This window comes from Pseudophryne corroboree, chromosome 10 (genome assembly GCF_028390025.1).
Source record: "Pseudophryne corroboree isolate aPseCor3 chromosome 10, aPseCor3.hap2, whole genome shotgun sequence".
Lineage (NCBI taxonomy): Eukaryota > Metazoa > Chordata > Amphibia > Anura > Myobatrachidae > Pseudophryne > Pseudophryne corroboree.
The window spans coordinates 102886840-102911822 of NC_086453.1; the positions used below are offsets into that span (position 1 = coordinate 102886840).

The window sequence follows — 24983 nt, forward strand, 5'->3', positions numbered from 1 at the left end:
TAAACCATTACTCTTATGGAAGTTGGGTTGTTTATCTCAATGTAGCTACATAGACTTGTTGGACGTGCATTGTTTATTGATGTCGTTGTTTCAGAGCTCTTGTGGACATTCTCCGTCACCAGTCAGCTTCAGGAAACCATGGAGAAAGAAATAACAGCACAACTGTAACTTCTGGTACACATGACAATGGGCCGTCTCGTCCTCCAAAAAACCTCTACAACCCAGTAAAATCTTCAAAGAGCAACCATGGTGAGTATACATGGGAGAGCCTTTCCCACACTGCAAGATGTAGACAGCGAATAATAATATAATGATGATAATAAAAATACAATGCCATATGTGTCATTAGCTTTGAATAGACTAGAATATGTTCTACGTGTTTATACCCAATGATGGGACTTCCCTACCTCCTAACAATTGATAAATGTTTATTTCCCATTGAGATGGCATGAGTCACCAGTAGAAAATTCTGGAGAACAATACTGAAAACTAAACTGATTTCTACAGGTCAGAGATGCCCCTCCTACTCAGGTGCCTCACATTCTGGATGCTCCGCCCTTCCTTAAGTCACACTGGCTGCTGCTCCGCCATGTTACTGGAGTGTTGAGCAGTGCCAAATGCCTAATCTATCATTGATATGGAGGAGCAGTGGGCAGAAACATTACTGCACAAAATAAGAAGCACATAATTTAAGTATTTCAACAAACACCTTCATTCCCATTGTCAGATAACGAGGAAGTGGGCATATTTCATTTAAATCCCCAGTGCAGTCAGGGCCAAATGTTGGTGCTTCAAATATAATGCTGGGCATACACTGTGAGATAAAGGGGAAGATTTATCAAAGATTGGAGAGAGATAAAGTACCAACCAATCAGCTTCTGCCTTTTTTGTTTCAAAAGTGACAGGAGCTAATTGGTTAGTACTTTATTTCTGTCCAAGCTTTGATAAATCTTCTCCTTAGACTCTAATGCTGGGCATATACTGTCAGATAAAATGTCTGTCAGGCCGACAAACATTTTATATGACAGACCGATACCCAGCAGATATCACGGCTGTACCCTGGGAGATATCGAACGCGATATCTGCTTTCCTCCCCATGGGGAGGAGACATTTCCCCGTTCCTCCCATGTGACGGACAGGGGTCACTCCACCCAGGACAGCGCATACACTGTATGGGCGACTTTCAGCTTACAAATTACCTGATTCGAATCAGCATGTTCGACAGATAGATAATTTGTGGTCAGACGTGGCTACACTTTATGCAATTATAATCAGCGGATTGAGGCGATATTTGCATAAGTTATGCCCAGCATAATATATAAGACATTTTACAGGTTGAGTATCCCTTATCCAAAATGCTTGGGACCAGAGGTATTTTGGATATCGGATTTTTCTGTATTTTGGAATAATTGTATACCATAATGAGATATCATGGCGCTGGGACCTAAATCTAAGCACATAATGCATTTTTTGCTACATATACACCTTATACACATATCCGGAAGGTAATTTTAGCCAATATTTTTTCTAACTTTGTGCATTGAACAAAGTGTGTGTGTACATTCACACAATTAATTTGTGTTTCATATACACCTTATACACACAGCCTGAAGGTTATTTAATACAATAGTTTTAATAACTTTGTGTATTAAACAAAGTTTGTGTACATTGAGCCATCAAAAAACAAAGGTTTCACTATCTCACTCTCACTCAAAAAAGTCTGTATTTCGGAATATTCCGTATTTCGGAATATTTGGATATGGGATACTCAACCTGTATAACTCGCACAAAATTAGCAGGCTATTACATTTCCTCCTCAGGCTGAAGTAGAACCATTTGGGCCTTCATAAGATGCACTGCTGACATTTCTTAGTCTGATACTATATAACAGCACCTTTACCCCAGTTCCTCAACCAGTTGGAAATGTGAGGATACCTGATGTTATTTAACAAGGGGGTGCTGTTGTGACCCCTTCACAAAAGTAATAATATAGTAAATCTGAGCTATAAACAGACTTCCATTTGTAAATGCTATAAAACCGTCTAGTTTTTTAGGGCACAATCGCTATTCATATACATGGAACTGGTAAACTATGATAAATCTATTTAAAATGGCAGTTACAATTCAAATGCTGAATGAGGAGAGAGTAAATACAAAGCTGTCATACAAATGTTAAAAATACAAATAATGAATTAGTTCATTAGGAACTGATGAAGAAATGTTCACTAGTACAGTAATTTCCAACCTCAGTCCTCAAGTACCCCGGCCCCAACAGTTCATGTTTTCCAGGTCACCTAGCAGTTGAACAGGTGTATTCATTACTCACTGACACATTATTGCAATCCTGTAAGGAGACCTGGTAAACATGAACTGTTGGGGGTACTTGAAGACCGAGGTTGGGACCCACTGCACTAGTATATAGAAGCTGATTGTCTGCAGTGCTGGTTAGGGCATTTATGTATCTTGTAGATTTGTATTAACCTTAGACCAGAGGTTCCCAAATGTGGGCCTCAAGGCACCCCAGCAGTCCAGGTTTTAAGTATATCCATGGTTTAGCACAGATGGTTAAATCAAATTGACTGAGGTGCTAATTAAGTCACGTGTGGCCAAACATGGATACATTTAAAACCAGGACCGTTGGGGTGCCTTGAGGACCGCGTTTGGGAACCTCTGTCGTAGACTATAATAAAATACTGCCTTAGAACGTATATTAAAAGCACTATTTGCAATGTGTGTGACTAGTTTTCCTGGACTATATATTCATGTCTGTAGCGAACCATCACTTCTGAGAAACTGCAGTATGTGTGACTACATATGTATTCGTTGTTTTCACATGTTCAAGTGCAATTAAATTGCCATCTTGGGTTAATAACTGCAATTCCTCATTTACTCAATGAATAAATTGACACAGACTTTCACAATTCTTTTTAACTTGTTAACACAGGGAGTTAGATGGGCAAAAAATATTTATTAAAATATTGATAGATTCTTTTTAACCATTGTAAACCATTGAGGTTCATGCAGATTTATTCATATTCAGAAGGTTCTGTAAGGAAAACCTGTAACCAGTGTAACGGTGTTGTATTAATTGCTATTTGTTGTTCTCCAATGTATCAGTAGTAGGAATGTTAGGAACTTTTAAGTATTAACACACTCTGCAGTAATATACTGTATATGGATAGTGATAGATCAGAATTATTTGTGCAATTAAGGCATCCTGTCTATAGCTGGAGTCTCTAAGTATATACATCTATTTTTAGCATAATATAAATCCCTAACTTGGACTTCTATACTGGTACTTATCTAAGTTCACTTTCTACACTTCCTACTTACAGTATATTGACTTTGCATATGATAACATGGGCAGCCTGGTCTCTGATAGACCCGGCACGCGTTTCACTCTTTGCATGTTCGTGTTCAAATATTGGGGCAGATGTATTAACATGGAGAAGGCATAAGGAAGTGATAAACCAGTGATCAGTGCAAGGTAATAAACGTACCAGGAAATCAGCTCCAGTATGTAAATTAACAATTAAGAGCTCATTGGCTGGTGCCTTTATCACCTTGGTAACTGCAAAAACACAATAATAATAAAGATACCTAGTTGATTGTGAATCTTTAATGCTATGTCTATGTCACAACTTCTAGAAGAATGCACTAACACTGTGTTTACTTTCTATGGGGCAGATGTATTAAGCCTGGAGACGGCATAAGGAAGTGATAAACCAGTGATATGTGCAAGGTGATACACGCACCAACCAATCAGCGCCTAACTGTTAATTAACATATTGGAGCTGATTGGCTGCAGCCTTTATCACCTTGCACTGATCACTGGTTTATCACTTCCTTATGCCTTTTCCAGGTTAATACATCTGCCCCTATGTTCCTTCTCTTTGATTCATGTGTTGATAATATAGAGATCAGAAGGTTAATTGCTGAAGAAATCAAAGCAGTGGTGTCTTCTCTTATACTGTATATCATATAGATTTACCTATGTTCAAATATAAAGGAATGCGGTGAATTTACCTACAATCAAAATCCCGACGGTCAAAATCCCAACATTTAAAATACAGACAAGGTTAAAATACCAACATTTAAAATGTCGGCAGGTCAATAAGTTGATATGGGTTTTTCATGAGTTTTTATTGGAACCGACCTGTTCACACTTTACCATCCCAGTGGACCTGGAGGGGGGATATAATAGTGTGCTGAGCGCAGTGAGGCACCGTGCCAAAAACATGGCGAGCGCAGCGGTACACTTATACGGTGCCCATGTCGACCTATGTCGACATACACACAAAAATATTAAAAACCCGTGCCGACTTTTTTGACCTGACGACATTTTAAATGTTGGTATTTTGACCTTGTCAGGATTTTGACCGTCGGTCAATTGTTGTCGGGATTTTGAATGTAGGGCTTTTGATTGTAGGTATTTCATACTGAACCCCAAATATAAATATAGGATTACTAACAACACAGCTGACAAATAGAAAATAAAAGGTTCTCTTTGACTATTTATGAATTACTTATGATTACCAACTAAGGGGGTAATTCAGACCTAATCACTGCTGTGCATTTTCACACATCGGGTGATCAGATCCGAACTGCACATGCATATGCACTGCAATGGGCAGGCGCACGGATGGCTGCAAAGGGAATCGCCGTCAGCGACGGGTTTGTGCGGAAGATCCATTTGCACGTGTGATCGCAAGGAGATTGACAGGAAGAAGCCGTTTGTGAGTGTCAACTGACCGTTTTCAGGGAGTGTCTGGAAAAACACAGGCGGGACCAAGCTTTGGAAGGGAGGGTGTCTGACGACTAATCCAGTCCTGAACTGCCTGATGTGATCGCAGCGGCTGAGTAAGTCCTGGACTGCACAGAGGCTGCACAAAATCAGTTTGTGCAGCTCTGCTACACATGCGTTTGCACACTTGAACATCTAAAATACACTCCCCTTGTAGGCGGCGACTTTCTGATCGCAGGACTGCAAAAATTGCTGCCTAGCGATCTGATCTGAATTACCCCCTAAATCAAGAATTAGAAAATGTAATAGATGTTATCTCAATCTAATTTATATCTATATCACATATAGATTTTATAGATTTGTCTTATAAGCAAAATGACAGAAGAGGGGTCAACACTAATTGTGAAAGGATTCAACTGAAAAGAATTTGTTGGCTAAGAGTGTATCCAGCTTTGTAACAAAAAAGGTTCTAGGGCCTGATTTAGAGATGTATGCTATTGCAGCCATCTTTTTGTGCAGTGCGACTGAGTCTGTATGCTAATGTCACAGACAATGGGTTTCCTATCGAGAACCCCACAGGCTGTGCCGCTAGTCTGCAGCTGTGTGTACAAAGAAAGGACGTTGCACCAGCCCTATGAAGGCATATAATGTCCATTTGAATTTTAGGGCCTGATTTAGAGATGGATGGTATTGAAGCCATCTTTTTTTGCAGTGCGACTGAGTCTGTATGCTAATGTCACAGACAATGTGTCACATGCCAGAGGCGGCGTTTACCGCGCTTACCCCTGCGTGCCTGCTGGTCTGTGTTGCGGCCTTTGCCTTCAGTGGGCCACGGGCTCCGGCATCTGGCTGGCGCGGCTCCCGGCGGTTCTCCAGGGCAAGGGCGCCGCCATGACACCCAGCATCACGTGGGCGGGGAGCAGGTGACATCATCAGACTGCTCCGCCAATCCAGCGGTGGTGGGAGATTCAAAGTCAGACGCCGGACAGAGCCTCGGTGCCTGAGTATCGTCTTTTCCCGAGGTGGATGCCAGCACTCTTGTTCCCGGCGAGAATCTCTGAAGTTGTCTCCGGCACTTCCAGGTGCCAGTTCGCTGCACAGGCTCCAGTAGTTCCCAGCGGCTGGTGTGTCTCTCTGCGGTCCAGTCACCAGTGCTCCTAGGAATCACCGTTCTCAAGTTCTGCAAATCATCAGCGACTTAAACCACTGCACTTAAGTTTTCAAATCATCAGCGTCTCAGTCACCGTTCTCAAATTCTGCGAATCATCAGCGTCTTAAACCACTGCACTTAAGTTCTTCAAACCATCAGCGTCTCAGTCACCGTTCTCAAGTTCTACAAATCATCAGCGTCCCAAACCACTGCACTTTAGTCCTTCAAATCACCAGCGTCCTAATCTCCGTTCACAAGTTCTTCAAGTCATCTGTGTCTTCAACCACCGTTACAAGTTCTTCAAATCATCAGTGTCTTTTAAACATCGTTCACAGTTCCTTCAGTCACCAGTATTTTTAACATTGCTCACTAACCCTTCAATGGGCCTGGACATTCCCTCATAAGTTCCCTTTATGCTATATGACTTTGAGTTGTTCTTTTCCTGCAATAAAGCTCTTCAATATTTCACCAAACCTTACTGTCAGAGTCCTGTATGAGGAAATCCTATATCAGGTCACCCCTGTTCCGGCCCAGTTGTGGTTCCTCTTCCCAACCATCGGAAGAATCCCCGAGTTCACAACACCCTCAATCTAGGTCAGTGACAGTATACTCAGGCCCCATGGACCCGGGGAATCGGAATCCAGAGGCAAGCACCATGCAGGACCTGGCTTCCCGAGTACAGAGTCAGGAAGCAGCACAGAATCAGGTGATGCATTATCTCCAGGAATTATCTGGCCGGCTGGATCAAATCCAGACTTCCTGGCTTCAGTGGTTTCAGCTCCAGTTCCAGTATCCGCTCCAGTGGTTGTCTCTAGCAATGTTCCGTCCATGTCCGGAACCAGGTCACGCCTTCAGCTTCCTACTCCTCCTCGTTATAACGGGAACCTAAAGAATTGCCGTGGTTTCCTCAATCAGTGTGAGGTACATTTCGAACTCCTTTCACATAACTTTCCTACTGATCGGTCTAAAGTGGCATACATTATCTCTTTGCTTGAGGGTTCAGCGTTGGAGTGGGTGTCACCGTTATGGGAGCGATTAGATCCGTTGGTTTCTAGTTATACTAACTTCATCACGTCATTCTGAAGGATCTTCGATGAGCCCGGCAGGACGACCGCTGCCTCTGCTGACTTGCTCCGTGTTCGACAAAGCTCTCGTTCAGTGGGACAGTATGTGATTCATTTTCAAACCATAGCTTCAGAACTGTGCTGGAATAATGATGCCCTTCGGGCTGCTTTTTGGAATGGGCTCTCTGATCGTTTAAAGGACGAGTTGATCACTAGAGATCTGCCAGATTCCTTGGAACAGTTGATCTCACTCTGTGTAAAGGTGGATCTTCGCATGCAGGAATGAGGTGGTGAACGTAGTCGGTCAGATCGGTCAAGATTCCGATCTCTTCCGTCTAAGCAAACAGTTATTCCGAGTCCAGACGAACCCATGCAGATTAATCGGTCTCGGCTGTCCCCAGAAGAACGTCAGCGTCGTCGTGAGGGTAGACTCTGCCTCTACTGTGGAGCTGCGGATCATTTTCTCAAGTTTTGCAAGTCTCGTCCGGGAAACGGGCAGTCCTAGCTTGTTCAGGAGAAGTCGAGCTAGGGGTTTCTTCTCAATCTTCTCCGGCAGTGGACTGTTTACTCTCCGTGTCTCTGTTTTCTGAGTCAGTAGTTAAAATCGTTAAGGCACTGTTGGACTCAGGGGCTGCGGGGAATTTTATTTCCCTTTCCTGTGCCCAGAATCTGGGCTTACAGTTACGGTCGGTCGAACGACCTATTACGATAACTGCTATTAATGGTACCCAAATTTCTAATGGTCTGATATCAAGTTGTACGATGCCAATCAAGCTGCAAGTGGGAGCCTTGCACCAAGAACATCTGGAGTTCCTTGTGATTCGGGAGATGCCTCACGATCTCGTTCTTGGTCTTCCTTGGCTCAAGCTTCACAACCATCACGTCGACTGGAGGTCGACACAGATAATTTCTTGGAGTCCATTTTGTCATTCAAATTGTCTCACGCCTGTCTACCCGCTCCGTGTATCTTCCAAGTCGGATGAAGGGCTTATTCCAGAGGCTTATCGGGAGTTTTCAGATGTGTTCTCGGAACAGGCGGCCGATCAGTTACCACCGCATAGGCCCTGGGACTGTCCTATTGAGCTCATTCCGGGGAAAATGCCACCTCGGGGTCGCACTTATCCTTTATCAGTACCCGAGACTCAAGCTATGTCGGAATACATCAAGTCTAATCTGCAGAAGGGATTCATCCGCCCCTCTACTTCCCCGGCGGGAGCAGGTTTCTTTTTTGTGAAGAAAAAGGACGGAGGCCTGAGGCCATGTATCGACTATCGTGGTCTAAATGATCTCACCATTAAGAATAAGTATCCTTTGCCGCTCATCACGGAGCTTTTTGATAGAGTTCGCGGAGCCAGAGTCTTCACCAAGCTCGATTTAAGGGGAGCTTATAATTTGATACGTATCCGACAGGGGGACGAATGGAAGACGGCCTTCAATACTAGGGATGGGCATTATGAGTATATGGTAATGCCGTTCGGCCTCAGCAACGCCCCCGTCGTCTTCCAGGGATTCATTAATGAAATCTTTCGGGATATGTTATACCTAAATGTAGTGGTATATTTGGATGACATTCTGATATTTTCTAAGAATCTCACTGAGCACAGAGTACCGGTTAAAGAGGTACTTCTTCGATTGCGAGAGAACCATCTATACGGCAAGATTTCCAAGTGTACCTTTGAGGTCCCCTCTATTCCATTTCTGGGTTAAATCATTTCGGGCACGGAGCTGCGTATGGATCCGGAGAAACTCTCTGCCATTCGGGACTGGACTCAGCCTCTTTCCTTGAAAGCGGTGCAACGATTTCTGGGGTTTGCAAATTACTACCGGAAATTCATAAGGGGTTTCTCTACCATTGTGGCGCCTATTACTGCCCTAACCAAGAAGGGGGCTGACCCAAGCCATTGGTCCTCTGAAGCTGTAGTAGCGTTCGCTCAGTTGAAGGCAGCCTTTATGACCGCTCCGGTACTTCAGCAACCAGACTTTTTAAAACCATTCTTTTTGGAGGTTGATGCTTCTACGGTAGGCATTGGTGCCGTGCTTTCGCAGTATGATCCAGATGGGAAGTTACATCCATGTGGTTTCCATTCTCGCAAGTTCTCTCCTGCTGAACTAAATTACACCATTGGAGACAAAGAGCTTTTGGCAATAAAATCTGCCTTGGAAGAATGGAGATATCTTTTGGAAGGTGCTAAACACCTAATTACGGTTTTCACTGATCACAAGATTTTGCTGTATCTCAAGACGGCCCAGTGCTTGAATCCCCGTCAAGCTAGATGGGCGCTCTTCTTTGCCCGATTTTTGTTTGTCATTAAGTACCGGGCTGGAACTTTTAACACCAAGGCTGATGCCCTATCCCGTTCCTTAACGGCTTCGGATGAGGAGAATTCCGTTGAAAAGGCTTTGATTCTCAGTCCAGTCTCTATTTCAGCGGCTCCCACCGCGTTGGGTCCTCCTCCTGGAAGAATGTCTGTGCCAGCTAAATTTGGACCAAGATTGTTGCAGTGGGCTCACATTTCCAAGTTTTCCGGTCATCCTGGAGTTCAAAAGATGTGGGAATTTCTACGAAGATCTTACTGGTGGGACACTATGAAGAAGGATGTTCAAGATTATGTCAACTCGTGTCCTCAATGTGCTCAGCACAAAATTCTTCGTCTGCCTCCTGCGGGGTTGTTGCACCCATTGTCTATTCCTAAGAGGCCTTGGACCCATATCTCTATGGACTTTGTTACTGAACTGCCCCTCTCTAAGGTTCATAACACCGTCTGGGTGATTATTGACCGTTTCTCTAAGATGGCACATTTTGTTCCGTTGACCGGGTTACCATCAGCTTCTAAGTTGGCTTTGCTATTTATCCGGGAGCACTTCCGCCTGCACGGGTTACCTCTGGAAATACGAGATCCCTTCTGCGCTCATCAACAATTCACAATTTACAACACTGTAATAATGAGGTATATTCTCAGTCAATTAGTCCATGAAACAATTTCGATTTTTGACCAAATTCTTTTCAACACAGGAAGAGTTTATATGTGGGAGGACTAAGTGCGTACCATACTCACATGGAGTCGCACTATGTCCCTCGTATAAAGGTATCTTTTGTTCCTCTGTTCTCCTTATTCCCAACTTCTCCGGAGTGAAGAGTTATTCTCCGTACTCACGTCAAATCACGGTTGTTGCTGCATATAAAGGTATCTTTGATCTTTTGTTCTTCCTTCTTCCTCTCCTTAGTCCGGTAGTAATCCTAAACCGATGATTCTTATTCTCGGCGACAAGGAGGAAAAAACAAAACGGGGACGACTGATAGTGTAGTATATTGGTAACACGTAATCATATACAGATTTTCCTATGGTGGAGAGTGCTCTCTAAATTTATTCTGATAACTCGGTGCGTACCATACTCACATCCATAGGAAGAGGAAAGAAGTGTATAAAGGTATCTCTGCATGCACTGTTGTCTATTGAGACTTGGAGATGTTACTGGAAATCATTCATACTCCGATAGGACAGAGGCTATGTAAAAAGAATGTAGGCGTACCTCACTCACACTTTATAATGTTGAGGCCTGTGTGTAAAGGTATCTTTGGAGTGGTCCTAGATATACCGAATCCTCGGTTCTCCCGTATTGAGCGATGTATGTGTGGGGAGAAAAACCCAGTGTCAATAATTCCAGATTGAAGTGATTGACACACGATATTTATTTAATACACAAAAATTTCAGACAAAGACTGGCAGTGAACTCATGGTTAAAACAGGTTGGGTCCTAGCCAAGATGAAAAAAGATGTTTAAAATGTCCGGACAATCCTCACCTTAGCTAGTACCGTCCAAGTTAATCACCAATGGTCCTGGCCCTCACACCAACGCGTTTCGACAGAAATGTCTTTTTCAAGGTGTGTAGTGAGGGCACTTGTTGGACTATTTATACCCCCCAACAGGAAGTCATGTGGTGGGGGTGGGATTACAACCCAGAACAATTGAACAAGCATAAAATCGGATATAGATATCACATAAATGTTCAAAAAACATGGAGTGTACACTAGTGGAAATGAGACCACAATAAAAGATTAATATATCATTTTAAAACGTTTTAAAAGACGTTTTTCGGACAAGATGGCCTTAACTTCCTGTCCTGTGGAACGCACAGCGGGCCGGAAGTGACGCCCGTGCGTTCCACCTCGGACCAGCTGAGATTGAAAACCAGTTTAAAACTAACTAAAATTCAGAGCGGGGCGAGTGAAGGAGCCCCTCGATCCCCTTATCCTAACTTAATAGTGGAAATAACAAATCTAAATGGTGTGGGCGCCCGTGGACACGGAGGTGACGTATATGTCCTCCGTGTCCGTAACCGGAAGTGGCGTCAGTGTGTTCCACGGGCCGCCCGTCGGTGGGACGCAAAGTTATGACTGTGCGTTCCACCACTGTCAGCGGCTGGCAACAGATACTGATGTTGAAGTAATAGCTGTGCGTTCTAACGCGGACAGCGATTAGCAACAGATGCTACTGTTTATCCTGCTATATAAAAGTTTTAGTAAAATGTGCTAATATAAAAACATAAAATAATATAGTAATATAAATAATGACATTAAGTATACCTTGAATCAATAAAATATTGACAAAAATATAAAATAAAAAATTGTGAAAAAATGTCTGATTGCACATAAAGGGACAAGGTAGTGTGCTAAAATCAATTAATCGTTAGCACATTTAAAAATTCTTAATAAATTGACCTGAGAGGAACACACTGGTATATCCAAAATTATTGGTGAAGTTCACAGATTCTGATGGATCATATTTTGAACATTTATGTGATATCTATATCCGATTTTATGCTTGTTCAATTGTTCTGGGTTGTAATCCCACCCCCACCACATGACTTCCTGTTGGGGGGTATAAATAGTCCAACAAGTGCCCTCACTACACACCTTGAAAAAGAAATTTCTGTCGAAACGCGTTGGTGTGAGGGCCAGGACCATTGGTGATTAACTTGGACGGTACTAGCTAAGGTGAGGATTGTCCGGACATTTTAAACATCTTTTTTCATCTTGGCTAGGACCCAACCTGTTTTAACCATGAGTTCACTGCCAGTCTTTGTCTGAAATTTTTGTGTATTAAATAAATATCGTGTGTCAATCACTTCAATCTGGAATTATTGACACTGGGTTTTTCTCCCCACACATACATCGCTCAATACGGGAGAACCGAGGATTCGGTATATCTAGGACCACTCCAAAGATACCTTTACACACAGGCCTCAACATTATAAAGTGTGAGTGAGGTACGCCTACATTCTTTTTACATAGCCTCTGTCCTATCGGAGTATGAATGATTTCCAGTAACATCTCCAAGTCTCAATAGACAACAGTGCATGCAGAGATACCTTTATACACTTCTTTCCTCCTCCTATGGATGTGAGTATGGTACGCACCGAGTTATCAGAATAAATTTAGAGAGCACTCTCCACCATAGGAAAATCTGTATATGATTACGTGTTACCAATATACTACACTATCAGTCGTCCCCGTTTTGTTTTTTCCTCCTTGTCGCCGAGAATAAGAATCATCGGTTTAGGATTACTACCGGACTAAGGAGAGGAAGAAGGAAGAACAAAAGATCAAAGATACCTTTATATGCAGCAACAACCGTGATTTGACGTGAGTACGGAGAATAACTCTTCACTCCGGAGAAGTTGGGAAGAAGGAGAACAGAGGAACAAAAGATACCTTTATACGAGGGACATAGTGCGACTCCATGTGAGTATGGTACGCATTTAGTCCTCCCACATATAAACTCTTCCTGTGTTGAAAAGAATTTGGTCAAAAATCGAAATTGTTTCATGGACTAATTGACTGAGAATATACCTCATTATTACAGTGTTGTAAATTGTGAATTGTTGATGAGCGCAGAAGGGATCTCATATTTCTTTGTGTACTACTGTTTTACGGTGTTTGAGTGATCACCCATTGATTTCCCGACAGCAGCTCTCTCAGGCGCAGCAGTCCTCTACTCTTTTCTTTTGTATAGAATATACCTCTGGAAATAGTTTCTGACCGGGGGGTACAGTTTACTGCAAGATTCTGGAGGGCCCTCTCTACGGCCTTACAAATAAAACTCAAGTTTTCATCCGCTTACCATCCACAAACCAATAGGCAAACTGAACGCGTCAATCAAGATTTAGAGACTTTCCTCCGTGTCTATCTCTACCCCTCGCAAGATAATTGGGTGGAGCTGTTGCCTTGGGCCGAGTTTGCCCATAATCATCTATACCACTCTTCGACTGGTGAGTCTCCATTTTTTATTAATTATGGATTTCATCCCCAAGTTCCAGAATTACCCATTTGTCCTCCAGAAGAAGTTCCTGCTGCAGCCTCTACTCTCCGGCACTTCAGTCAAATCTGGAGTCGAGTCCATACTAACCTCAAGAGAGTCTCCGGCCGCTATAAGTTCTTTGCGGATAGGAAGCGACGGGCAGCTCCTCAATACAAGGTTGGTGACAGGGTATGGCTCACTACCCGCAATCTCCGTTTAAAGGTGCCCACTATGAAGTTCGCTCCGAGGTTCATTGGTCCTTACCCCGTGTTACAAGTCCTGAATCCGGTTGTTTGCAAATTGGGATTGACTTCCCATCTCCGGATACCAAATTCCTTTCATGTTTCTCTTCTTCGCCCTCTTGTTTTGAACCGGTTTTAATTCCAAGTCCCCAAGGCCAACCTCTGCAGAGGCTGAAGATGGTACGGACTTTGAAATCAAAGCTATTCTTGACTCTCGCTATCTTCACAATAATCTACAGTATTTGGTGGAGTGGAAAGGTTTTGGCCCCGAGAAGAGGAGCTGGGTCAAGGCTACTGAAGTTACGGCTCCCCGACTGGTGCGGATCTTCCATTCCAGACATCCAACAAAACCTGGAAAGTGTCCAGGGGCCACTCCTGGAGGAGGGGGTACTGTCACACGCCAGAGGCGGCGTTCGCCGCGCTTACCCCTGCGTGCCTGCTGGTCTGTGTTGCGGCCTCCGCCTTCGGTGGGCCACGGGCTCCGGCGTCTGGCTGGCGCGGCTCCCGGCGGTTCTCCGGGGCAAGGGCGCCGCCATGACACGCCAGACATAATCACTGCTGTGCATTTTTGCACATCGGGTGATCAGATCCGAACTGCACATGCAATGGGCAGGCGCACGGATGGCTGCAAAGGGAATCGCTGGTCAGCGACGGGTTTGTGCGGAAGATCCATTTGCACGTGCGATCGCAAGGAGATTGACAGGAAGAAGCCGTTTGTGAGTGTCAACTGACCGTTTTCAGGGAGTGTCTGGAAAAACACAGGCGGGACCAAGCTTTGGAAGGGAGGGTGTCTGACGACTAATCCAGTCCTGAACTGCCTGATGTGATCGCAGCGGCTGAGTAAGTCCTGGACTGCACAGAGGCTGCACAAAATCAGTTTGTGCAGCTCTGCTACACATGCGTTTGCACACTTGAACAGCTAAAATACACTCCCCTTGTAGGCGGCGACTTTCTGATCGCAGGACTGCAAAAAATGCTGCATAGCGATCTGATCTGAATTACCCCCTAAATCAAGAATTAGAAAATGTAATAGATGTTATCTCAATCTAATTTATATCTATATCACATATAGATTTTATAGATTTGTCTTATAAGCAAAATGACAGAAGAGGGGTCAACACTATTGTGAAAGGATTCAACTGAAAAGAATCTGTTGGCTAAGAGTGTATCCAGCTTTGTAACAAAAAAGGTTCTAGGGCCTGATTTAGAGATGTATGCTATTGCAGCCATCTTTTTGTGCAGTGCGACTGAGTCTGTATGCTAATGTCACAGACAATGGGTTTCCTATCGAGAACCCCACAGGCTGTGCCGCTAGTCTGCAGCTGTGTGTACAAAGAAAGGACGTTGCACCAGCCCTATGGAGGCATATAATGTCCATTTGAATTTTAGGGCCTGATTTAGAGATGGATGGTATTGAAGCCATCTTTTTTTGCAGTGCGACTGAGTCTGTATGCTAATGTCACAGACAATGTGTCACACGCCAGAGGCGGCGTTCACCGCGCTTACCCCTTCGTGCCTGCTGGTCTGTGTTGCGGCCTCCGCCTTCAGTGGGCCACGGGCTCCGGTGTCTGGCTGGCGCGGCTCCCGTCGGTTCTCCAGGGCAAGGGCGCCGCCATGACACCCGGCATCACGTGGGCGGGGAGCAGGTGACATCATCAGACTGCTCCGCCAATCCAGCGGTGGTGGGAGATTCAAAGTCAGACGCCGGACAGAGCCTCGGTGCCTGAGTATCGTCTTTTCCCGAGGTGGATGCCAGCGCTCTTGTTCCCGGCGAGAATCTCTGAAGTTGTACTCCAATGTCTCCGGCACTTCCAGGTGCCAGTTCGCTGCACAGGCTCCAGCGTTCCCAGCGGCTGGTGTGTCTCTCTGCGGTCCAGTCACCAGTGCTCCTAGGAATCAGCGTGGGCTGCGGGCCCTAATCACCGTTCTCAAGTTCTGCAAATCATCAGCGACTTAAACCACTGCACTTAAGTTCTATGAATCATCAGCGTCTCAGTCACCGTTCTCAAGTTCTACAAATCATCAGCGTCTCAGTCACCGTTCTCAAGTTCTGCGAATCATCAGCGTCTTAAACCACTGCACTTAAGTTTTCAAATCATCAGCGTCTCAGTCACCGTTCACAAGTTCTTCAAATCATCAGCGTCTTAAACCTCTGCACTTAAGCTCTTCAAATCATCAGCGTCTCAGTCACCGTTCTCAAGTTCTACAAATCATCAGCGTCCCAAACCACTGCACTTTAGTCCTTCAAATCACCAGCGTCCTAATCTCCGTTCACAAGTTCTTCAAGTCATCTGTGTCTTCAACCACCGTTACAAGTTCTTCAAATCATCAGTGTCTTTTAAACATCGTTCACAGTTCCTTCAGTCACCTGTATTTTTAACATTGCTCACTAACCCTTCAATGGGCCTGGACATTCCCTCATAAGTTCCCTTAATGCTATATGACTTTGAGTTGTTCTTTTCCTGCAATAAAGCTCTTCAATATTTCACCAAACCTTACTGTCAGAGTCCTGTATGAGGAAATCCTATATCAGGTCACCCCTGTTCCGGGCCCAGTTGTGGTTCCATTTCCAAACCATCGGAAGAATCCCCGAGTTCACAACACCCTCAATCTAGGTCAGTGACACAATGGGTTTCCTATCGAGACCCCCACAGGTTGTGCCGCTAGTCTGCAGCTGTGTGTACAAAGAAAGAACGTTGCACCAGCCCTTAGGAGGCATATAATGTCCATTTGAATTATGAACGGGATCAGTACGTAATCCCGCTGGACGGGATCCCGGGGGTCGAAATACCGGCGCCGGAATCCCGACCACACAATCCCGACAGGGGTGGCGAGCGGAACGCAGCCCCTTGCGGGCACGGTGCCTCGCTACGCTCGGCACACTATTATATTCTCCCTCTATGGGTGTCGTGGACACCCACGGAGGGAGAATATGTCGGGATTGTGGCGGTCGGGATTCCGGCGTCGGTATCCCTTATGAACATGGCAGTATGAACATGACCGCATCCCTTATGAAGATGGCAGTAGGAGCCATTGCAACTGCGACAAAAGCGGCAGTCGCTAGAAGCAACATAGCGGCACCTGACTAGCCACCCCCTTCCCCAGAAACGCCCATTGAAATTGAATGGACCTGTGTGCAATTTCGATCCATGTTTTTCTGCAGTTAACCATTGTGAGTGACACATGCACAGACCGAAAACATCAGCTGCTTGCATCTGATGCCACAGTAGCACCGCCACCCACCTCTGCATCAGGCCCATAGTGTGTAACCTAAGGTGGTGTTTATGTTTCAACTCCAACTGTTCTCAGCAATGAGACTCTGCATATGTATTTTGATACACATGAGTGCCTGAGTTTACTGGAAAGGATTCCGGTATTCATTTCAGTATTAGCTATCTGCAAGAAACCAGCAGTAATCTATGAGACTGTTTCCTGTGCACATAGCCTGAATGTGGCAAGTAGCTCAAATTATGACAAAAATAGCAAGGGTTTATAATATGATTACTAGAGCTGCCGCCACAGCATGCAGTTTAAGGGACAGAGTAGAGCTGCTGCACATGTCCAGTAGTGGCAGCTTCTTCTACCAAGTTTGCTGTGTGTATGGATCTGGATGCACAATTAGTGGACTGGACTAGAGAGTAGCTGCCAGGAAAAAAGAGACAGGAACCTTACTATGAGGTGGGAGAATGTGTGCTAAGTGCAGTACTGGTTCTATTATGTTTGTGTCTTTATTTATTATAATATAATATGTTTAACCTTTTCCTGACCACTTATCTTAGTCAACTTATTTAAATATGTTTAATACAGCCTATACTATAGACCATCTATAATTTATTATTATTATTATCCTTTATTTATATGGCGCCAGAAGAGTTACGCGGCGCCCAATTACAGAGTACATAAACAAATAATCAAACAGTTGATGACAGTATAGGACAAGTACAGGGTAAATAAATATAGTTACATCAGCAGATGACACTGGAATAAGTATCAGGTGGCAGAAGACTGCTGGATTTGGTGCAGTTGAAGATTATTAAAGAAAGCACATGAGGGAAGAGGGCCCTGCTCGTGAGAGCTTACATTCTAAAGCTTACATTCTAATAATGTTTAATATTAAGGGGGATATTCAATTAGCAGCGATAACAGACTTTTTGCGCAAAAAAAATGACTTTTCCCTCGAAACGCAATTACAGCCTATTCAATTTTCCTGGAATATTTATCGGTGATAATTTTTCCACTAATTTCACTTCACCTACTCTGAGCAGGTGAAAAGTTGGGAAAAGTCACTATTTTAAGGTAAAAATGTTTGTATATGGTACAGAACTCCTGGGACACCCCCCTTAATGACTAATTAGGCACGTTGAAGTTTTTAATTCTTTTTAATTGCCCAATAATGACATGTCATTTTTAAGGTGAAAAAGTACAAAGTGATGGAAATTGGGGTTCAAGGTATGGGAACGGTATATTGGGGTGCTTTATTAGTGGGACAGGTGTTTTTTAGGCTTGCAGGTGGAAGTAATCGGTCTGTTTCCACATTTTTTACCCTAAAATGACCCAAATATATACTTATACCCATTTTCATGTACCCCAAATTTAATGAGAGCATTTATTTTGCACAAAAAACTTGCTTTCTATCATTTTTTTGCATTTAAAAAAAAAATGCATATAACATCCATTTCACACAATTTAAGTCCCCCAAAACTCTCTAATGTGATCTCTAATACACTTCTCTTCTGTTTTCCTATGTTAGTTTAGCATTTTTTGGGATACAGGCTGATTTCCCCATTTTCACCTACACTTTTCACTGCAACAATTTTCACGTGAAACCCGTTTGGAATTAAATAGGTCGAAAAACGTGAGCGCACATACTCGCGAAAAGCCGTTTTCATGGCAGTTTTCGCCCGATTACCGCTAAAAATTTTCGGCTGAAAAATTGCTGCGAATTTGCGGATAATTGAATACCCTAGTAATACTGAATACCATGTTCCACAGAGTGGGAGATTGTGGATTGCATTTGGAAACCCCCCTCTAGAAATCCTGTGTTTGCTGCTGTGCGGTATTAGTATTGGTCCCTGCTAAGAATGTTCACTCAGAAGAAACCCCTTGTGAATCGTGAGATAACAACCCGGACTTGTGGGAGTGTCCCTTGACAATGTTGCGGTTGCTCATCAAAAGCTCTGTACAATTCTGAGCCATGCGTACGGGGAAGCTGGTTCTAACAAAACTCTAGCACCTAGAATGAGAATGAAGAACAAGTGCAAATAATAATCATAACTGTTGTGGTGGTGTAAAATCAATAGGCACGAACCCCGGCATTATCCTTACTGATTCTCACGTTAGTACAGGGGTGGGCAATTATTTCAGCTGGGGGGACGCTTAACACTTCCAGCGAATATTCGAGGGCCACATACAAAATATCTTCTATATACAATATCTATCACAAAAATGCTGTAAGATTTTTATGTTCTCCGATGTTTGTATGGCTTTCCTCCCACACCACAAAAATATACTGGGAGGTGTTGCGGAATTCATACTGTAAGCGACAAAAGGGCGGGGACTAATATGAATGACAAATATTTATAGGAGTAAGTCCTGGGCTGCGCAGAGAGTGCGTACACATACAATCGCACCCTTGCACAGGCAAATTTACAATCCCCCTGGGGGTGGCGACTACCCGAATGCAGGACAGCAAAATTAGCAGCACAGTGATCAAGTCTGCATCAGCCCCTTAGTCAGCAGTTGCAGCAAAATGCAAATGCAGACAACTCATAATAAGACCCGTTATAGGGCCCAAGTCAGACACGATCACTGCTGTGCATTTTCGCACAGCAGGCGATCGGGTTTGAACTGTGCTTACACTGCAATGTGCAGGCACATCAGTCTGCAGCGCTGGGATGGTGCAAACAAAGCGATCGCACTGTGATTGACAGGAAGAGGACGTTTGTGGGTGGCAATTGACCGTTTTAGAGGAGTGTCCGGAAAAACGCAGGAGGCACCAGGCATTTGGAGGGAGGGTTTCTGACGTCAGCTCCAGCCCCGATCATCACACTGGAAGAGTAAGTCCTGGGCTGTGCAGAGACTGCATAAACTTCTGTTTGTGCAGCTCTCTTGCACATGCGATTGCACCCCTGCACAGCGATTACCCCCCTGTAGGCGGCGACTACCTGATCGCAGCAGTGCAAAAATCGCCTGCTAGCGATCAGGTCTGAAGTATGCCCAGAGTTATGTATGTAACTATAAAAACACACACCACAATATACATTATGTTGCATACATAGTTTTTTTACAGGCAAAATACAAATGTCTAAAAAAACACAGTAATCCAGTAATAAAAAAATAAATAAATAAAAACACAGTGCTGAAAACAAACAAACAGCACCCTGTGTAATGCTGTTATTCACAGCTCCTGTCTCTCACTGGGCACAGTTACTAGCTCCCTCCTCCGGACCCATATAGCAGCCTCTACCCCCCTCCCCCCTAGACCCATATAGCAGTTTATCCTCCCCTCTCTCCTGAACCTACTGTATATAGCAGTCCCTCCCCCCTCCCCCCTCCCCATAATCTATATAGCAGTCCCTACCCCCCTTCCCCCCCCTCCCCTAAACCCATATAGCAGTTTTTAACTCCCCTCCCCTCCCCTCCCCTGAACCTACAATATATGGCAGCTTAAGCACTGATCCGTTTCAGGGGCTGGCTGGACAGGGGGTTTACCGGTTTTTCACAGTGGCAGACGATCGCCGCTGCCCGATGATCCGCGCTGCTGCCCGGAGTCACTGCTGCTGTGGTCTCTGCCCGCTCCTGCTCCCGCTCGCTGCCCGCCGCTCCTGCTCACTGGCCGCCGCTCCTACTCACTGGCCGCCCCCCGTGCCGCCCAGCTGACCCTGTGACGTGACCGGGATTTCCTCAGTGGCGCCGCGTCTGGGAGCAGTGTAGCGCAATGACAAGCGGCTCAGCCTGTTAGGCCACTTGTCATTGCAATCTGATGGGGAACAGCGGGCTAGGCAGGATCGGTCCGCGGGCCGCATGTTGCCCACCCCTACATTAGTACAAGGTAGTAATACAGGATTCCGTGACTGCCTGCAAGTACATCCGCATTTTGTGCCCCAGTAGATGAAACAGCATGTCACAGCCAACTAATTTGTTCTGCTGGTTTTTCAGTGTTTTCCAAAATCTCCACTTGATAAATATGGTGATTTAAGGCAGTGTTTTGAAAAATAGTGATTTTGTGTGGAATATGTCTTTAGTAAATCACCATAATAAGGGGATGATTCAGATCTGATTGGTGCTGTGCGTTTTCGCACAGCGAACGATTAGATCCGAACTGCGCATGCTTATGCACCGCAATGCGCAAGCGCGACGGACGGCTGCAAAGGGAATCGCCGGTCAGCGACGGGTTTGTGCGAAGGATCCATTCACACAGGCGTTCGCAAGGAGATTGACAGGAAGATGGCGTTTGTGGGTGGCAACTGACCGTTGTCAGGGAGTGTCTGGAAAAACACAGGCGTGACCAAGCGTTTGAAGGGAGGGTGTCTGACGTCATATCCGGTCCCGAACAGTGATCGCAGCTGCTGAGTAAGTCCTGGGCTGCGTAGAGACTGCACAAAATCAGTTTGTGCAGCTCTGCTACACATGTATTCGCACCAGCGCCGTAACTAGGTGTGTGTACAGCACTGACTATATTACACTACACTTCACTACACTACACTACAGTATATTACTCTACACTTCACTACAGTACACTACACTACACTATATTACACTACACTTCACTACACTACACTACAGTACATTACACTACACTTCACTACAGCACACTACACTACACTCTAAAGGTAGGGGGAGGGGGTGTAAGGGAGAATCTGCCTGCCGTACTGTGTTAAAGGGGGACTCTGCCTGCCATAATGTGTAAAAGGGGGACCTATCCTGCCGTAACGTGTAAAAGGTGGACCCTGTTTGCTGTAATATGTAAAAAGGAGGGCGCTGTTTGCCGTAACGTGTATAATGTGGACGCTGTCTGCCGTAACGTGTAAAAAGGGGACGCTGTCTGCCATAATGTGTAAGAAGGGGACGCTGTCTGCCGTAATGTGTAAAAAGGGGCTCTACCTGGTGTAGTGGCGCTACTGTGCGGCATAATTTGAATAATGGAAACGACTGTGCACCATTATCAATTGGTATTATTTTGTAGCCACACCCCTTTCCAGTGAAGCCACGCCCCTATATATTTTTGCACGCGCTTACGGCGCGCACTGACGCCGGTTTACGTTAAGGGGGGGCGCCGATGCCGTTTCTTGCACACAGCGCTAAAATGTCTAGTTACAGCACTGGTTCACACACTTGCACAGCTAAAATACACTCCCCCTGTAGGCAGCGACTATCTGATCGCAGGACTGCAAACATTGCTGCCTAGAGGTCAGATCTCAATTACTCCCTAAAACTCCATAAAATGACAGTTTGGACAAACTTAACTTGAGTAAATTCCCCCTCAAAAGTTATCTTACTCTAAAAACACTAAATATACAGCAATGTTTATGAAGAAGAGCTGGAAAGTCAGGGAAAATGTACTAAGGCTTACATTTTTTGGTTGTGTTGAAATATAAAGAAATAAAAAGTAATTAAACAACATTGGACCCCCTTTCTATACAGTCCAGTCTGTTAGGAAGGGGCTTATTTAGACACTAGGTGATTCATCGCGCTCTACGGGCGCTCTTCACACCGTCGTAAAGGGCTACGCCCCTGTGCGCTGAGGGATGATGGATGGGGCAGGAGGTGTTGGGCTTGTTGGAGTTGTGGGTGTGTGTGGCAGGGGGATTGGGGAGGGTATGTCCGAGGCTGGCATAGGTGGTGGAGTTCCATATGGGGTGTGTGGGTGGATGGTGAAGGGTATGGGGGGCTTTGTAGTGTTCATGGAAGGGGTGTTGAGCTGGGTAGGGGGAGGTTGATGGTTTGTTGAGGTTTCGTGTGAGCTGCAGGGGTGGTGTATTTCCATAAGCTGTGTGTCAAGTATGGGGCTACAGTGTTTGGTGGATGTTATTTTGAGGTGTTGTGGGTGTTGGGCAGGTGTATGTTGTGTGGATGTGGGGTAAAAGTGTACATGGTATGTTGTTTATATGTGAAAGGGGGTGGGTGTAGTGAGGTGGAGGTGTGTGTGTTGGCGTTGCCCTGGGATTGAGGTATTGACTGTTTGTGGGGAGGGTTGTTGTAGGTGGTGCGTGTGGTGGATGTTTGATTGTAAAATGGCCTTATGGATGGGGATGTTGGTGCAGAGGTGGTGGTATAAATGGGGTATGTGGATGTTGGGAGTGGTGGAGGGTTGGCAGTGGGGGGTATGAAATTTTTGAAGGGGAAACGGATGTGCTGTGTGTGAGGGAGGAACATGTGGTGTGTAGGTGGGTTGAGAGGGAGTGCTGCGTTTGGCAGGGTGTGCATAGGTGCTTAGGGGGTTTTGTGGGTGTGGTGGGGAGGTTAGATGGGTTAGGGATTGAGGATGTATGTGTTAGGGAGTGTGAGGTTTGGCTTTGGATTGTTGATGGTGGTGAAGGTAATGTGTTTGGTGTGGTGGTGTGTGTGAGTGTTAGTAGGTTTGGCCTGTGGCCCTGTAAGATGCTGGGGAGGGTGAATGAGTGTGTATGGGCTGAACCGTGGATGGTGGCCGGTGACTGCGTATACAGGGGCAAGGGGTAAGGGATGGTGTAGGTGGTGTAGTACTTGTTGCATTTGTGTTTGTGCGGTACACGGGGACAGGGGTGGGTGTTGGAACGTGGCATGGGTGGGGGAGTTGCACATGGGGAGTGTGGTGGGATGATGGAGGGTATTTGGGGTGGGCTGCTGTAAGGAAGGGGGGGTGCGGAGTGAGTTAGGGGGATGGTGCATGGGGTAATGGTTGGGTGGTGTATGTGTGGACGGTGGATGTTAGGTATGGGGTTAGCTTGTTTGGGGGATGTGCTTGTGAGGTGCAGCTGATGTGGTGGAGGTGGGTGAGGTGGAGTTGCGGGTGGGGTTGTTTTGAGGGGTAGGGGTTTTTGGGTGGTGGTTGTGTTTTATGATGTAGGTAGCGATAGCATGCAGAGAGGGATGGTGTTGTGTGCAGTGCATGTCGAAGATGGTTTTATGTGAAAGGGTCGTGTGGATGGGGGTGATGTTTTAGAGTGGTGGGTGGAAATGTGGTGTGTACATGATGTGAGTGGTGAAGGGTTTGCTATGGGGGGGGTGGCAATCAGGGTGGGTGAAGGCAAAGTGTGTGTGTGAGGGAGAAAGGGCTGGTGGACAGGTAGGTTGAGAGGGGGTGCAGGGTGTGGCAAAGCCATGTGCCAGGTGGTGTTGGTAGGGGGGGGGGGGGGGGGGTTAGGGAGTATGCTGAACTGTTATTGTGGGATCTGGGGTGTGTTTGGAGGGTGCGTCTATTGTGTTTTTGTGGGAGCGGTGGGTGGATTGTTTATGTGTGTGGCAAGGTGAAGAGGATGTGGTGTTAGGGTGTTTGTTGGGGGCAGAGGTGTGTTGTGTTAGCAGATGTTGGAGTTGGAATTGGCGTATTAGTGGGTTTAGGCTATGGGGGTAGTGTTGTGGGGTAGATGGTGTTTTGATGGTTTGACCGAATTAGTTGGGTGCAGAGGGAGGGAGGTGGGTGTGCGATAGGGTTAGGGTGGTGTGTAGATGGCTTGTGGAGAGTGTTGAAGGGAATGTGTGTGGTGGAGTGTTTTTTGTGAAGGATACGTAGTTTGGGGTGTGGTTTGCTGAAATGCTGTGGGTAATGATTTATGGTCCTTGGGCAAGTGTGTGGAGAGGGGTCACTGCCTGTATATGTTTTTGCGTAGGGGTGAGGGATGGGGGTGGTGATAGGAGGTGTAGTGTGGGATGGAGTTGGGTGGCAGGGGGATGGGGGAGGGGGTTTGAAGTTGGCATGGGTGGAGGAGGTCCACATAGGATGGGTGGTTGGATGGTGGAGGGTTTTTTGTGGGGTTTGTGGTGTGTGCATGGGAGGGGAGGAGAGGGGGTGGCAGGATTAGTCAGATGGGTAAGGTTGTGCTGTGGTTGTGTTGGATGGGTGTTGTATTTGTGGTGGCTGGGTGGGCGGTATGGGTGTATTGCGGTTGTGGGATGGGCTTGCGGTGTGCGCTGTGGTGTTGGCCAGGTGGTTGCGTAGGTGTGGGTTTGTTTGTTTGTTAAATGCAGTGTTGTGTGTGTTAGGGTTGTTTCCCCTAGTGGTGTGAAGGCAATGGGGGAAGGGGTGGTTGTTGTTGGGTGGTGGTGTAGCAAAGATGGGTAAGGTGTTTTGTGTGTGTGTTGGGGGGAGGGGAAAGGGAAGTGGAGGGTGCGTGCGTGTTGTTAGGTGTGGATGGTGAGTGTGTGTGTGTGTGTGTGTGTGTGTGTGGAGGGGGGGGGGGAGAGGAAAAAGGGGGGGGGGGGAGGCAGTGGAGGGTGCATGCATGTTAGGAGTGTGGAGGGTGAATGTGTGCGTGGGGGGGAGTGGAGGGTGCGGGCGTGTT

General features: G+C 45.7%; 1 protein-coding gene across 2 annotated transcripts in view; it reads left to right on the forward strand.

Moving 5' to 3' along the window:
* Positions 1-24983, forward strand: part of SHISA7 (shisa family member 7) — a 349002-nt gene that overhangs the window by 216009 nt on the left and 108010 nt on the right. For both annotated transcript variants that reach the window (XM_063942679.1, XM_063942680.1), the window contains exon 3: positions 95-249. In XM_063942679.1, coding sequence (XP_063798749.1) covers positions 95-249 — 155 coding nt within the window. The remainder of the gene's footprint in view (positions 1-94; positions 250-24983) is intronic.